Source organism: Caenorhabditis briggsae, assembly GCF_000004555.2.
Source record: "Caenorhabditis briggsae complete genome, chrI, whole genome shotgun sequence".
NCBI classification, from domain to species: domain Eukaryota; kingdom Metazoa; phylum Nematoda; class Chromadorea; order Rhabditida; family Rhabditidae; genus Caenorhabditis; species Caenorhabditis briggsae.
In genome coordinates this window covers 7,701,482-7,717,291 of record NC_013489.2, presented here as the reverse complement: position 1 = coordinate 7,717,291, position 15,810 = coordinate 7,701,482, and the positions used below count along the sequence as shown (strand labels likewise).

The following is a 15,810-nucleotide window of genomic DNA, read 5'->3' as shown; positions in this document are numbered from 1 at the left end:
TCTGTTTTCCAGGCGGTGATCGCAAACCACGCGACATCGACTCTTCAATTCGTGAAGGAAAGGCTCCAGGATTCACCATTCCGTTGACAATCCGTCGTGCCAAACCAGGAGAGTCTGTCACTTTCGAATGTCTACCATTCGGAAACCCATTCCCAGCAATCAAATGGTTGAAGGATGGTCTAGAACTGTTTGCTGATGAGAAGATCAAGATGGAAGCAGCTGCTGATGGAACACAGCGTCTCATCATTTCTGATGTCACTTTCTTGAGTGAAGGATACTTCAGATGTGTGGCCACGAATGAACACGGAACGGCTTCTACAAAGGCTGAACTTGTGATTGAAGGTAAGAAAAAAGAGAACAGGTTTATTGATTGCGAATCTAGAGATCAGAACAAGCAAAGTGAGATTTTTTTTGATCAGGGGAATCGGTAACAACAAAGAAAGTGACTGGGCAATGACTAAAAGTTGAAAAAAAACTAACAAAAGTCAATAATTATAATCAATATATCAACTTTTGAACTTGCAAACAGCAACAGCATTGTACTGTGATAAAATTTTATCAGCATAATGATTGATCCACTTGCCTCTTTTGTTCATCACAAGAACTGCCAAAGCTCTTCTTCCGAACGGCATTCCACGATCCCAATTCAAATAATTGAATTCTGATCCTAAATAGAACATTTATAGACAATTAGGATCAAAAGAATAGGCTTACCATCCATCCAATGCCACTTATTTCCATTTCTAGATCTTCCATAGCCCCCAAGATAGATAAATTCAAAGTTGGCGTCTTTTTCTTTTGCCAGATTCATTACGAATTGATTTTCACTCTCACTTCCAATACTTGTGAGCATTGCATCTTGACGATGTTCGAACCCTGAAGCGTATCATTCTCAAATGATAATTTTCAAAAAAAAAACAACAAACCGTAGTCGAAGCATTTGTTATCAGCCTCCAAAATCGTCATATTTGTTTTTGAAATTGTTCGATAGCAAGACTGGGTTTCTTTATTATAAACCCAATGTTTAGGGCAGAACTTCGAGTAGGGTCTGTGTAGCTTCTTCTCACAAATAACGGCAGCGGTTGTTGTGCAATTCGCATTCACCCATTGTCCATCACTCTTTATTGTCACACATTTATTCGACGTTCCGATTTCATCGAGACCATTTCCATCCGCCCAATTTTGATATCTCACTATCTTCCCGTTTGGCCACCTGTAGACAAATCCAGGTCCAAAAAGGCCAGCAGAACCATCAACAATATCAAATCGCGCTCTTGCATCAATCCAAACTTTATCGGAATGCCCTTTGACTAGACCACTTATATAGTCATTTTCACCTCCACATTCTACTCGTAATACATGTGCAGAACCATCTGGAATTAGTTTATGGCAGTAGGCGTGCGCTTCTGGAAGTTTCATTCTTCTACGTGCCAAATGGTAACATGTTCGTCCAGGTTCATCATGGCTCCATCCCTAGAAAACGAGAGAGAAAATATGACTTTTATAAATAATAGAGGTGAACTTACTTTTGGGCAATTTGGAAATGTGGTAGGCGGAATTGAAAGTCCAAAAGTCGAAAGAAGTGATGTTATAAACAGAAAAACGGAAGAGTAGTAGGTCATGTCACCGTATCATAGATAATCCGAGATTTACACTGAAAAAACAAACCATTTCATTTATAATGACTTGAAACTGATTCAGAAAGCAAGTACAAAGTGCAAGAAAGACTCGATAAGAAATTAACTTTTTTCAGGAGACCGTACAATTGGATCCCGCTCACTTCCAGAAGGAAACGGAGAACCAGAAGAATGCAAACCAAGAATTCGTCGTGGATTGTACAACATGAGCATTCATGAGGTGAGAGCGGAAACAAAATTTAGACAGGGAAACAAAAAAATACGAATCTCGGTCGCGCCAATCTGTCGCCAACTGACCACGCATACACATGCACAATTGATGATAATCCGAAATATTATCTAATCAGCTAACTAAACACAAAAACGAAATGTGATGAACTGATAATAGGAAGAAGAACAAGAGGAAAGAGGGGGGGGGGGGAGAGCTTGTTTTGAAGTCTAGTTTTGTGTTCGAATGAGTTCTTTCGTCTCGGAAGCTCTTTTTGACGCAACTTTCTCTGTTCTTCCTTCAGAAAATACACAGAGAAAAGTCACGTGTTGCGAGGAAACAAGGTGCAAATTACGAGCAATGAGAAAGTTTTTGTATTTTAAAAGCTGAATTGGGTCACTGTTCTCCAATTAGGGGCGAAGTCAAGTGATTGAGAAAAATAGAGAACTCGAAATATGTAGGAGGACGGTTCAGAAATATTCAGGTAGTCAGAAATCTACTTCAACAACTTTTTTTTCGATTTTTGGATATTTCGGTCTTCTTTAGATTTCAAGAATAAATATCAATTTTTCATGAGCATCAACTCGGGAAGTTTATCTTCTCTTTTCCGGGTTACCATTGAAAATTCTGAAGAGTTATTTTCGAAAAATATGAATTTTTAAAACTATTTTCTGAAAATTCTAGGAAAGCTAACGAAAAAAATCATCTATTCTAGTAGCAGTGAGAAAACATGCAATTTGGTACGTCATGTACTGTTGATTATTCAGCTTATAACTCTTCTTCTTACAATCGAAATCCAATTCACGCGCAACGAAACCAAGAAGAAGAGACACATGTTTACACACCAAACGAAAGAACAACTTTTTTGGGTTGAGATTAGAGGACTTCCGGGAAGAACAGTTCCTTCGTCTTAAATTGGAAAAATGGATCATTAAAAAGATTTAACTTGTGAAATGGATAAAACTTCTAGAGAGACCTGTCCGTTTTATTCCATAAACCCCTCCCATTAAAATACACAAAAATGATTCATAGATTCATCAAAAAAAAGATTGACCTTCTCTCAAATCAACAAACAAAAGTATGACGGGGCTCTCTGACCCACTCTTTCTCTCACTTGAGAATCCAACTAGGTGTGAAATTTAACAACGTAAAAACGGACGAATGAGAGGGCGACGACATAGATGAATCATTCGTTTTTTTTTCTGAATGCTCAATCGAGCACAATGGAAAATAGGGAAGGCGGCGGTGAATTTTCGACTAGCATCCAAATTTACCTCTGCTCCATTATGAAATCTAAAAAAAGGGACTTGCGTCAAAAACCGGAAGACGGCAAATATAATTTGAATCGTTGTTTGCAGGGAAATGTTGTCGAAATGATTGTTTGTGCTACTGGAATCCCAACTCCAACGGTGAAATGGTACAAGGATGGAAAAGAAATCATTGGAGATGGTCCAGATGGAAAACGAGTCATCTTCACTGATGAAAGAGGAATCCATCATTTGGTTATTGTCAATGCCAGCCCAGAAGACGAAGGAGACTATTCTCTTGAAGCTACTAACAAATTGGGATCAGCCAGAACCGAAGGATCTTTGAATATCATCAGACCAAGACATGTTGCTGATGCTGATGATAGGTAAGGAAAAGTTATGAATAACTAATATCATCATCTTTTCCACCCTCTTTTTTATTGAAAATTCTTTCATTTAAATTTCAGAGGAGGTATGCCATTCCCACCAGGTTTCGTTCGTCAACTGAAGAACAAACACGTCTTCAACCACATGCCAACTATCTTCGATTGTCTCGTTGTTGGACATCCAGCGCCAGAAGTAGAATGGTTCCATAATGGAAAGAAGATTGTTCCAGGAGGAAGAATCAAGATTCAGTTTTGTGGAGGAGGATCCCACGCTCTCATCATTCTCGATACCACTCTTGAGGATGCAGGAGAATACGTGGCAACTGCTAAGAACTCCCATGGGTCTGCCAGTTCATCCGCTGTTCTTGATGTGACTGTTCCATTCCTCGACAACATCAAATTCAACGGAGAGATCGATGTAACTCCATATCTCACCGAAGAGTATGGATTCAAGAAACTCAACACAGCCAGCCTTCCAACACCACCAGATCGTGGACCATTCATCAAGGAGGTCACCGGACATTATCTTACTCTGTCATGGATCCCAACCAAGAGAGCACCACCACGTTATCCACAAGTCACTTATGTCATTGAGATTCGAGAACTTCCAGAGAAGGAATGGACTCTTTTGGACTACAATATCCCGGAGCCAGTGTGCAAAGTCAGGAATTTGGAACTCGGAAAGTCATACCAATTCCGTGTTCGTGCCGAGAACATCTACGGAATTTCGGATCCATCCCCGGCTTCTCCACCATCAAGACTAATGGCTCCACCACAACCAGTGTTCGATAAGAGAACCAACAAAGTCATTCCACTTCTCGACCCATATGCAGAGAGAGCTCTCGACTTGAAATATTCTGAACAATATGCGTGTGCCCCATGGTTTGCTCCAGGAGTCGTCGAGAAACGATACTGCGCCGAAAATGACACTCTTACGCTCATTCTGAATGTCTCTGGATTCCCAGATCCAGACATCAAATGGAAGTTCAGAGGATGGGACATTGATACGTCCTCGCCAACATCAAAGTGTAAAGTCTACACTTACGGAGGAACTGAAACCACTCTTGCCATCACTGGATTCAGCAAGGAGAACGTTGGACAATATCAGTGCTTCGCTAAGAATGAATACGGAGACGCTCAACAGAACATTTTGGTGGATCTTGCCAGTAAGATTTCAGAAAGGAATATAATGAGAAAAAAAAAACTAATTTCAGCACGACCAAATTTCATCCAGCCACTCGTAAATAAGACTTTCTCATCGGCTCAACCAATGAGATTAGACGTCAGAGTGGAAGGAGAACCATTCCCAGAACTGAAATGGATGAAGGTGAGCATTTATTATATTTGCGCTCTCTAATTACATTTTATTCCAGGAATGGCGTCCAATTGTTGAATCCTCACGTATCAAGTTCGTTCAAGATGGACCTTTCTTGTGCTCTCTGATCATCAATGACCCAATGTGGAGAGATTCTGGAATCTATTCCTGTGTAGCTATCAATGACGCCGGACAAGCAACTACTTCGTGTACTGTTACTGTTGAAGGTAGGTTTGATTCAGACTAAGAAGCAGTAAGCACTACTTTTTGATATATCAAAGTTTGCGTCTTGGGATAAAATCTTTAATCCGATTTTATCCTATTCCATATATTTAATCTTAAACAGGATTTTTTTTTTTTAATCAAAGTGCATCCTTTTCTTAGAGTGTTTACATAGCTCTTTCCAGTTTTTAAACAGTTAAAACTTTGAAAAAAAACGGAAAGTATAAATTTCAACCAATCAACTAATATTTTTTCAGCCGAAGGAGACTACAACGACGTCGAACTTCCACGCCGCCGAGTGACAATCGAATCTCGACGAGTCCGAGAATTATACGAAATCTCTGAAAAAGACGAAAAGTAATTAACAAGAAAAAAAATAGAAATTTCCCAAACAAATCGAAAAATATATGTATCAAAAACAATTTTGTGTTTTCTGTTTTCCATTTTCTTCATTTTGTCATATTCCAAAAATTTTTTGTTGTAAACCCACTTCTAGTTTTCTGAATTTCTCTACACTTGACCCTTTTGAAATATGCTGGTGACGTGCCCAATCATCAGAATATTCCAACTTTCAGAAGTTCCTAAAACTACAGTAATCTATATTCTTTCTTTTTTTCTGTCACTTATACCGGTTCATCGAATAGTCTCCCCTGTATCCCCCATTTTCTTCCATTTCCAGTGAGTCTCTAAATCCCCGCCAAGTAGTGAAATCCCATGCTGTTCACACACCATACCAATTCGAAACTTCTCTCAGTTCATTTTTTTTTCTATAATTTTTATATGTATCCGGTAGTAATTTTCGCCTAGTGCCTCCCTCCCCCACCACCATCCCATTCATCGGAATTTGACACGTGGCAAAGTGCCCAAATGCCAAGTGTCTTATACCATCCCATCATCATCATCCAGTGCCCAATGACCAACTACCCGTTTGCTCAATTCAATTTGCCCAATTTTTAAAATATTGTTCTTTTGCTATTTTTCAGCGATCATATCACTTTTTCTTTCCCTTTCAATCATGAAAATAAAGATTGACTAACTATCCCATCCTGTGTCCGCGTCACGTCCATGTTACATCCAGCACTAACTCAGCACCTTGAATCGGTAAAATGGGTCAAACAGCAATCCGGTATAATGCTGGAACCCATTCCGATTTTGTCCATACTGTCTTTGTGTCCCGGTGATACGTTGCCTTTCGGCGGGCTGCTCTCAACGGCCTCCTCGCTCTTTTTTGTGTCATTTCTTTGTGTTTTCATTTTTCAGCGAGACGTTTTTTGATGGTTTCTTGAATTTCTCTTGAAAGTGCTCTTGACTGATTATTTATTCCAGTATAAAATCAGATTATCAAACGAAATATTACAGATCAACTTCCGTTTTCCCCATTCTGCTTCATGCTTCTTCACTTGGTCCAAATTTTCTGGAAACTTCTGAAATCTGGAAAAATCATGAATGGAGCACTTCTGAGAGAAATGAGAGAAATCGGGGAAATCGTGTGGCTGAAAACAAACACACAAAAAATGAGGCAAAATCAGTGGGGGTGCTAAATCTTGAAAGAAATTTCGAGATCGTTGTCTCGGTCAGCCAACAGCAATTACCACCAGCGTCCCGTGTCCAAGTTAAGAGATCGACTAAAAAATCTAGAGATTGCTTAAAAATTTGAGTCAATAGATAAGATTTAGTTAACGTTTGGGATTAGGTAGTGTAACTTAATCAGAAAGAGTCAGTAGTTTTATACTCTAGACATAGTCCCCCCATAGAATTTCTTTAACGCTGGTGGTAAATTGCAGGTTGGCTGCCGAAGGAGCACCGTTTCGAGTCAGCGAAAAATCCTCGGGACGCGAATTCTTGGCACAGCTGAGACCAATTGACGATGCATTGCTTCGCCACGTGGATATCCATAACTCTTTGGATCATCCAGGAATCGTTCAAATGCATCGAGTGCTCAGAGATGAAAAATTGGCATTGGTTGTATTCGAAAAGTGGGTTTTGAGAGGGTTTATAGGGATCTGAACAAAGACAATATGGATTCAAATGCAGATGTTTTTTGAAAAAATTAATGATCTGGAAAACATTGGAAGTCAGAAAAACCTAAAATAGCAAGAAGATGTCGTATTTTATATAAAAAAGAGTACCAAACCGTCAACTTTGAATTTAATTAACTCGATTCCTGTGGAAGATATCAAGAATTCGTCAACTCACGAAATATTGGTGACAAAATGATGAAAAATTCCTCAGTTGACAATGTTTTGATATCTCTCACAGAAGTCAAGATAATTGAATGGAAAGTTGCCGGTTTGGGTGGGCTTCGTATTGGAGGAAATACGGCACGAAAAAAAATACAAAGTTAAATCTATTAGTTGAAAGTTTTTAGTAGCTAAAAAAATCTCAATATCAGAAGAAAGAAAAGAGAATGAACAGGCCTACTGGATTCATAGACAGTTGGGAATATGATCACTTGAGCAGTCAAATTTAAACTAGAATTGTAAAGCAAAAAATGAATGAACTGACTAGTGACACAACAATTGGAGTCAGTTGGCATAGAATCAACTGCAGTGGTCGGAATAAAATAATCTGAACGAACACTGAGAAAGCATCAGCTGCATCCATCTCGTCCCATCCGAAATTTGAAATAAGTGTAAAAAGGGAATAAAAACAGATGTGGGAGTGTTTGTGCGCAGTGGGTCTTTCTTTCGAGGGCCCGCACTTTTATTGCCGATTCGTTTTCTCAGAGACTCAAAAACCGAAATCAAATTATTTCAATATGTTGATTCGGGCTTCTGTTGAATTTTGATCGTTTCTTTCCGATTTTATGACGAGGAGTTTACAAATTCTCTTTCTGGTTTTTTTGATATTTTATCGTGCGAATGTTTCATTTAGTGGATGATGATGAATGGTGAGATCATAAGAGTAATATTATGCCGATATAAAAAACGGAGCTGTGGAAGAGAAAGGCTTGTGGGCATCCAACGGTTCCACCGTACCATCGTAACCTAAAATTTTTGGTTCTTTTTTCCTCCATTATTATTGCTTTCCGACAACTCTCGTGTTGAAAAACTTCAACCAAGTCGGAAAATAATTTATTTTCTTAATCTAAAAAATTGCTGGAAAACTGAAGAATATCGAGTAATTCTGAAAAATATTCCCATAGATCTCAGAATCTCCGAATATCAGAATCCGTAACTCAGAGAATATTTGTTTCTCTGTTCAAAAAAACTCAATTTCAAAAATATTCTATTAAAACTGGTTTGCATGAAAAGTTACTATGATTTCGACTTTTTTTCCAACCCCAAGAACTCAGAATGCCGATTTGAACTTTTATCAAAAAAGCAAATCGAGTGTTATATATATATATATATATATATATATATATATATATATATTTCCAGCATAAAATCCTTTCCGCCCGATAACATTACCTTTTTTCGATATATTTTAAAATGTTTTCTTCGATCTGAAAGATTCAATCGGAAATTGAAAGATTGAAAAGTTATTCATGTGAGCAGATGAATAATGGATGCCCCCGATTTTGCGGAAATCCTCTCACAATTTCTCAATTGTTTTCTGTGACCCACTCGTCATGAATGAATGGGTTCCTGGGGTGATACTGATTTCGAAACACTTTGCTCCTCAATTTCTCTGGTTCTCTAGGATTCTTGTGTAGTTTTTCGGATGTTACAATGCCAAGATGTTTTCTCGTTTCTCTGCGTCTCTTGAGTCTACGTAGTCTTCATCCAGGCTCGGAAAGAAGCTTGGGGAGAATTTTTTGAAGGTCCAAGAAAAAAGATAGATGAAAAGATATGATAGCTTTGGCGAGAAGAGCTGATGGCAGAAAGAACACAACGGACACTATAGCCAACGTCCAGAATAATCCTTCATGATTTTGTAAAAATGGTTAGGTTTACTATTAATGGGTGAGTTCTAGGTATAAAAGTTATTAGGATTGGTTGAAATCAGAATTTCGATAAATTGCAGTTTTAACACAAATTTTCAGTGCGAACTCAACGATAGACGGTCTCTCCAGTCTAACACATCCAGGTGTTTCGATTTCCGAACCAAAGGGAGTAAATCGAGAAACATGTGTTCGAGTGTTCGTTCGTCAACTTCTTCTGGCTCTCAAACACATGCATGATCTGAGAATTGCTCATTTGGATCTTCGTCCGGAAACTATTCTTCTCCAGGATGACAAATTGAAATTGGCAGACTTCGGACAAGCTCGGCGACTGCTTCGTGGATTGATCACAGGAGAAATCAAAGGATCACCAGAATTCGTGAGTCCCGAAATTGTCAGAAGTTATCCATTGACACTGGCAACCGACATGTGGAGCACTGGAGTCTTGACCTATGTGTTGTAAGTACTTTTAATTATGAAATTTTAAAGAAAATGTTTTGTATTTTCACAGATTGACTGGATTATCACCTTTCCATGGGGATAATGACAATGAAACTCTGTCAAATGTGGATCGTTGTCATTTTGATTCATCTCCCCTCGGAAACTTCTCTTATGATGCTGGAGATTTCGTACAAAAACTTTTGTTAGAGATTCCAGCTCACCGTTTGACAGTCGATGAAGCATTGGATCATCCATGGTTGAACGATGAAAAATTGAAAAATGAACCACTATCAGCTGACACATTGAGAGAATTCAAATATCAACACAAATGGCTGGTAAGTTTGGATTGATCCGTACGGTCCATCCGTGTGTGTGTGTACTTACCTCCGAAAGAACAAAAAAAGAGAGAAAAGAGCAGCACACAACATTTATACACACTGCAACTTCACTTTTCTCTCTATGCCTACTCAGCTGCGCGGCGGGAGCTCTGACTTTTTGCTCATGATTCAAAAAAAAAGTAATCGTTTTCAGGAACGACGCGTCTTCGTTCAACAGACACCGTCTGAGCAGATTCTTGAAGCAATTCTTGGTCCTGCGACGGCAAGAGCACAACAAAATGCTCCTGTAGCACCGGAAGGAAGACGTCCCGCCGAAATTTACGATTATCTTCGAATTCAACCAAAGAAACCACCTCCGGTTGTTGAATACGTTCCGAAACCAAGAAAAGAGCATCCGCCATTTATTGACGAGTTTGGACAGTTGATTGACGGAGAAGCATTCGACGAAGGATCTGGATTTGAAGATCATCAGAGGTAAAATTTTAGAGATTTCTAATTATTGAAGTTTTATGTTTGACTTTCAGGCGGCCACCACCAATTCCTCCTCAACCACAAAGGCCGAATCAACCATCTCACGATTCGAGAAGATTTGAACAACCGGGACATCCACAAAGAATTCCAGTTGAAAATAAATACGGTAAGTTATTTGTGGAAATAAGAGAAAAAAGAACAAAAGTTTGTTTTGTCAATGAATCTTTCGAAACCTCTTTATATAAACCGTAAAACCTTCAATAGAAGGACCTATAACTTTTAACTTTGAGCCAATTTTTCTCGGTTCCTGTAGAAGGAAAAAAATTGGTCAACTAACAAATTGTTCATCATAATGTCACAAACATTTTATCAGTTGAAAAAATTTTGATATCTTGCATTGGAGCCAAGCTAAATTAGCCTTCTATTACTGGTTTTATGGTAGCCTGGAATTTTCTTACACACGATTTCTCAATGATACTATTGCTTCTCAAGAATCTCGGTTTTATTTTCTCATTCGGAAATCAGGCAATGCAAAATTTTTCCAGGCCGACCGATCGATCCACGTTACCTAAACGATCCATCACACCGCCCATCTTCTCTTGACGACGCTCCGTTCTACGTCGACGAATACGGCAACCCAATCCATTTGGACGAATTCGGAAGACCAATGGCTCCTCAAACATTGGAGAAACGTAAACTGATTCCACAAGACAAGGGAGAAACACCATCTCGATCGAAAAAAGAGAAGACTGGAACGCCAGTTTCCACTCCAATTCTAGAACCAGCGAACAACGAAAATCAACAACAGCAACAACCCCAGAAAGTTCCGATAAGAATGATCAGAGGAGAAAGAAGAGAAATTGAAGAGGAAATTGCCAACAGAATTCTATCTGATATTTCTGAAGAAGGATCGATTGCCGGATCTCTTGCCAGTCTGGAGGACTTTGAGATTCCCAAGGTGACGAGAGAAAAGGGGAAACATGTGTGGGGAATGACATTAACTAAATGGGTTTTTCTCTGTGTAATTCTTATGGGTTTGATTCAGAATCCAATGTATAAAGCATAGTTTCCGGTGACCCGAATTTTCAAGAATTTGATTTTTTACATATTACATCAACTCTATAATTTTCAGGACTTCCAAGTCGAGGCATCAGAACCATCCACACCAACTCTCACTCCAGAAGTCACGATCAGAGAAACTATCCCGAAACCAACACCATCCCCCTCCACACCTCAGAAATCTCCAGTTCCTCCACAAGAGGGTACTGTAATCCCCCCAAAAGTAACATACCCTGACACAGTTCTTGCTGGACTCCCAGAAGCAGATAAAAAGGTGAGATATTTTTAAAAAGAAAGAAACAAAAAAAGAGGAGTTACGAGATGTCTATATAACTGGTTCGGAGATGGCATTTGCCGTTTTTTGTATGAGAAAAACGAGGGAGGAGTAGGAGAAGGTCAGCAAACTGACAGGAGGAAAAAGACAAACTTTATGAGGTTGAAGGAGAGAGAAAGCTCTTCAAAATCCGCGCAGTTGGTAAATCGAAGGAGCGTATTGAGTTGTAGAAAGAGGATAAAGAGTAACTTATTGGATGGAAAAAACGGGTGGGATACTGGGAAAAAGAAGGAGAGAAACGAGCACTGTCTTACTTTTTTTCCCACTTGCGTAGGTGGTGAAATTCACTATTTTTATCGATTTTATTATTTTTTGTATTTTTTTGGAAAATTGATCCTTGAAAAAAAAGTTCAGAATAGATTTTGTAGAACATATCATCAAACAAACTGCAAAGTGTCACTTAACTTTTTTCACTCTCAACCAAAATACTTGTTCTCAGTTTTGTTCCTCGTTCTTTTTTCTCGTTATCTCTGCCTAAAACTTTTCTGTTATCTTCTAAAACCTGCAGAAATGAACTCACTAAACGAATTGGCTCGTCCTGTGAGCCCATCCCGTCCAACAACAATGCACATATCACCATCTCTTCGTACAAACGGAGCCATCATTGCTCCCGGTGTTAAGATATCTTGCATTGATCGTAAAATAGAACAAAAACTACAAAACACCGCAAAGGTGGGCAAGACGCCGGGCAAGTTGGCGCGAAAAAACAAAAATGAAAGCATTGTGGCGGATGTGGTCCGTCCGGAAGCATTGATTCTAAATGAGGTATTCAGAAAATAGTTTTTTGAATTCACTCACCTTCATGCACTTGCACAAATGGGTATAACTATGCATTTTGATAATTCAAAAAATTCAAATCATCAATCATAATATTCCAGATCCTTGAAGACGCTGAGAACGATCCATCGATCCCTGTTGGCGCTCCACTGTTCCTCGAAGGACTTCACGGTGCAGATTTGACGGTCGACACAACTTCAGCTTCTGGACTCATCAAAGTCACGTCTCCAGCTGTTACTCTTAGTCCAAATCCAAAATCTCCACGTCGGTCGACTCCTGGAACAAAGAGTCCAGTGATGCTCAGCCCACGTCAAGAGCATTCAATGGAAGTTCTGATTGCCACAAAGAGAGGCAAACCTGGATTCTTGCCACCTGGAGAACTTGCCGAAGATATTGATGATGAGGATGCATTCATGGATGATAGAAAGAAACAAGTGAAACCAAAGGATCATGATGGAGAGGATGATTTCAAAGATGAGAAAGATCGACTTGAAAAGGATAAGAATAGAAGAGCAGTCAATTTGGATGATCTTGATAAATTCCGTCCTGGAGCATTCTATAAAGAGGATAATGACTTCGGACATCCCGGATATGATATCGATGATTCTCCATGGGATTCTCACTATCAGGTTAGTTTTCTTAAGGACAGATAATCATTATAAGTCCATATAAAATTCAGATTGGACCAGACACTTACCTCATGGCTGCTCGTGGAGCTGCATTCAATTCTCGTGTCCGTAATTATCGTGAAGAGCTCTTCGGTGTTGGAGCTCCGACAGTCAAACAAGGCTTCCTTGGAGTCCGTAATCGTGACATTACTGTTCGTGAACGTCGTCGCTACACGGACATTCTTCGCGAATCCACACAAGGACTTGAACCAAAATCCCATGAACATTCCACCGCTCTTCTTCAAAAGGCTCCATCTGCAACAGCCATTGAGAGAATCAAGGCTGATATTGAGAAGGTCACTCCAAGCGCAACGAAGAAAAATGATGATGGAAGTGAGTTGCTTGTTTTAAGAGATGGAAATATTTTATTTCAAAACTTTCAGCATTTGCCCCAATTTTCACTTCCCGTCTTCGCGATGTTTATCTTCGTAAAAACCAATCAGCCATTTTTGAATGCTCAGTTGCTTCTAGTCCAGCACCAAAAGTAACATGGGACTTCCAAGGAAAGATTCTGGAATCAAATGATAGAATCCAGATTGAACAAGCAAACAACATCGCCCGGCTTATTATCAGCAACGTTGCTCCTTATGATCTTGGAGAATATGTGTGCTCAGCCACAAATGAATATGGAGCAGATAAAACAAGTTGTCGCATGATCAGTGGAGAAACTCCATCACGTCCATCTAGACCAGAAGCTGAACTTTCTTCTGACACTGAGATTTTCCTTCAATGGGAGGCGCCAGAAGGACCAACCTATCTCGAAGGAATCACCTACAGATTGGAATATCGTGTTGCCGGACCAAACGATCACGGTGCCCCGTGGATCACTATTTCCGAGAAAATCGATGATGAATCTGTAGTTGTTAGACATCTCTCTCCATTTGGAATCTATCAATTCCGAGTTACTGCTCAAAATGGATTCGGTCTTGGACTTCCTTCACTTAGCAGCAGAATTGTACAAACTCATGGAAAGGGTGCTCCGAAGCTTCAAATCGATGTTTTGAAATCAGAAATTAGATTGAATGTTGTTTCGATGCCTCAAAAATCAGCCAATCAATTGGGAGGAATTTCTGAGGAAAGTGAGGAAGATTCCGAAGCCAGAACGACCAATGATGACATGAAGTCGAATTTGCAACTTCAAACTTCAGATCCAATCGGAAGATTCCAGGTATGTCATATTCCCAAAGTTAGTTAATGACTGTCTTGTTTTTTAGATTGGTGGCCTCAAGTTCAAGGGACGCTTCTCTATTATCCGTGATGCTGTCGACTCAACAACTGAAGGCCACGCCCACTGCGCCGTCAAGATTCGTCACCCATCTTCTGATGCCATTTCTGAATATGAATCTCTCCGTGATGGACAGCATGAGAATGTGCAACGATTGATCGCTGCGTACAACTTCAACAATTTCTTGTATCTTTTCTCCGAAAGACTCTACGAAGACGTCTTTTCTCGGTTCGTCTTCAATGATTATTATACAGAAGAACAGGTGGCGATGACAATGAGACAAGTCACTTCTGCTCTTCATTTCTTGCACTTCAGAGGGTAATTCAATAACTTCTTTAATAGAATAATTTTCTATTTTAGAATCGCCCATCTTGATGTCAATCCGCATAACATTATGTTCCAATCAAAGCGTAGCTGGATTGTTAAGTTGATTGATTTTGGAAGAGCACAAAAAGTTTCATCTGCTGTGAAGCCAGTCGACTTTGATACTAAGTGGGCCTCTCCTGAATTCCACATTCCAGAAACTCCAGTCACTGTTCAAAGTGACATGTGGGGAATGGGAGTGGTTACTTTCTGTCTGTAAGGGATACAAAATTAATAACAGATACATTTTCCACGTTTCCAGACTGGCCGGATTCCATCCATTCACTTCTGAATACGACCGAGAAGAGGAGATTAAGGACAATGTGATCAATGTGAAATGTGATCCAAATCTCATTCCAGTCAACGCTTCACAGGAATGTCTTTCATTTGCCACGTGGGCACTCAAAAAGTCTCCCGTTCGACGAATGAGAACTGACGAAGCTCTTTCGCATAAATTCTTATCTTCAGATCCATCAATGGTTAGAAGGAGAGAATCCATCAAGTAAGTGTTCTTTTTTTCAAGAGTTTAGGTGATTATGAACATCGAAAAATACAATTTTTTCCAGATATTCTGCTTCGAGACTCCGAAAACTCGCTGCAATGACCCGCCAACACCAATCCACACGGCCAATCAGCGACGAGCTCGAGTCAAAATATGGAAACTAATCTATCACATTCTTGTCTATTTCTTTTTTTTGTAACTCTAATTTTTGCATTCTTCTAGTATAATCATGTTTCTCGATGTCTCCGAAGAATCTGTGCCCGAGATTCCTCGCTTGATATTCGACTTTATCGTTTTTACGAGTAGATGTTTTTTAAGATTCAATTAGGTCAACTCTTGAACCAACGAAACTTTTGCCTTCCCGTGCTTTCTCTCTGTATCTTTTCAAGTTCTCTCTCTATTTTTCAACGTGCCCAATGGAAAATAGAGTTTGAGCATGAAAATTCAATTCACATTTTCTATTTATGGAACGATGGTATATTGTATTTAGATTAGTTTCTTTTCTATATTTTCTGGTAACTTTCTGCTGATTTTGCTCAATTTTTTAACGAAATGTATGTACTTGTCCAATAAAGAAACATTGAAAACTAGGGAAGGAGGGAATTATTGGGGTGGAAGGTTTTCAGTTTTATGACTCCAATTTGCACTGATAAATTCCCAATTTTTTAAAAATTTACAAGGAAAACAATGTGAACAGAAAAAATTTAATGCGGATAGTAAATGATAAATTC

The 15,810-nt window shown here is 39.3% G+C and overlaps 4 protein-coding genes across 4 annotated transcripts in view; 3 read left to right on the top strand and 1 right to left on the bottom strand.

Annotated features, from left to right (window-relative positions):
- Cbr-unc-89 overlaps positions 1–5,031 on the top strand; it is a gene marked incomplete at both ends in the record, with an annotated part of 41,700 nt that extends 36,669 nt beyond the window's left edge. The window contains 6 exon segments of the mRNA XM_002646310.1: positions 13–342; positions 1,754–1,857; positions 3,204–3,478; positions 3,560–4,644; positions 4,693–4,805; positions 4,852–5,031. Coding sequence (XP_002646356.1) covers positions 13–342; positions 1,754–1,857; positions 3,204–3,478; positions 3,560–4,644; positions 4,693–4,805; positions 4,852–5,031 — 2,087 coding nt within the window.
- Positions 507–1,622, bottom strand: Cbr-clec-89 (the record flags this gene model as incomplete). Its single annotated transcript, XM_002646311.1, has 4 exons — positions 507–667; positions 715–876; positions 927–1,473; positions 1,527–1,622. The coding sequence occupies 4 exons, from the start codon at positions 1,620–1,622 to the stop codon at positions 507–509; spliced, it is 966 nt and encodes a 321-aa protein (XP_002646357.1).
- A 1,372-nt stretch (positions 5,032–6,403) lies between the features above and the next one.
- CBG26591 lies at positions 6,404–8,278 on the top strand (the record flags this gene model as incomplete). The annotated part of the gene is made up of 3 exons (XM_045237654.1): positions 6,404–6,504; positions 6,800–6,991; positions 8,161–8,278. The coding sequence occupies 3 exons, from the start codon at positions 6,404–6,406 to the stop codon at positions 8,276–8,278; spliced, it is 411 nt and encodes a 136-aa protein (XP_045099242.1).
- Positions 8,279–8,900: 622 nt separating this feature from the next.
- Positions 8,901–15,243, top strand: CBG12069 (the record flags this gene model as incomplete). The annotated part of the gene is made up of 15 exons (XM_045237648.1): positions 8,901–8,923; positions 9,004–9,360; positions 9,413–9,677; positions 9,874–10,154; positions 10,205–10,317; positions 10,697–11,109; positions 11,284–11,484; positions 11,683–12,210; positions 12,423–12,950; positions 13,001–13,322; positions 13,373–14,157; positions 14,204–14,532; positions 14,575–14,793; positions 14,840–15,079; positions 15,144–15,243. 15 exons carry the CDS (start codon positions 8,901–8,903, stop codon positions 15,241–15,243), a joined length of 4,704 nt encoding a protein of 1,567 aa, XP_045094749.1.
- Positions 15,244–15,810: the final 567 nt, after the last annotated feature.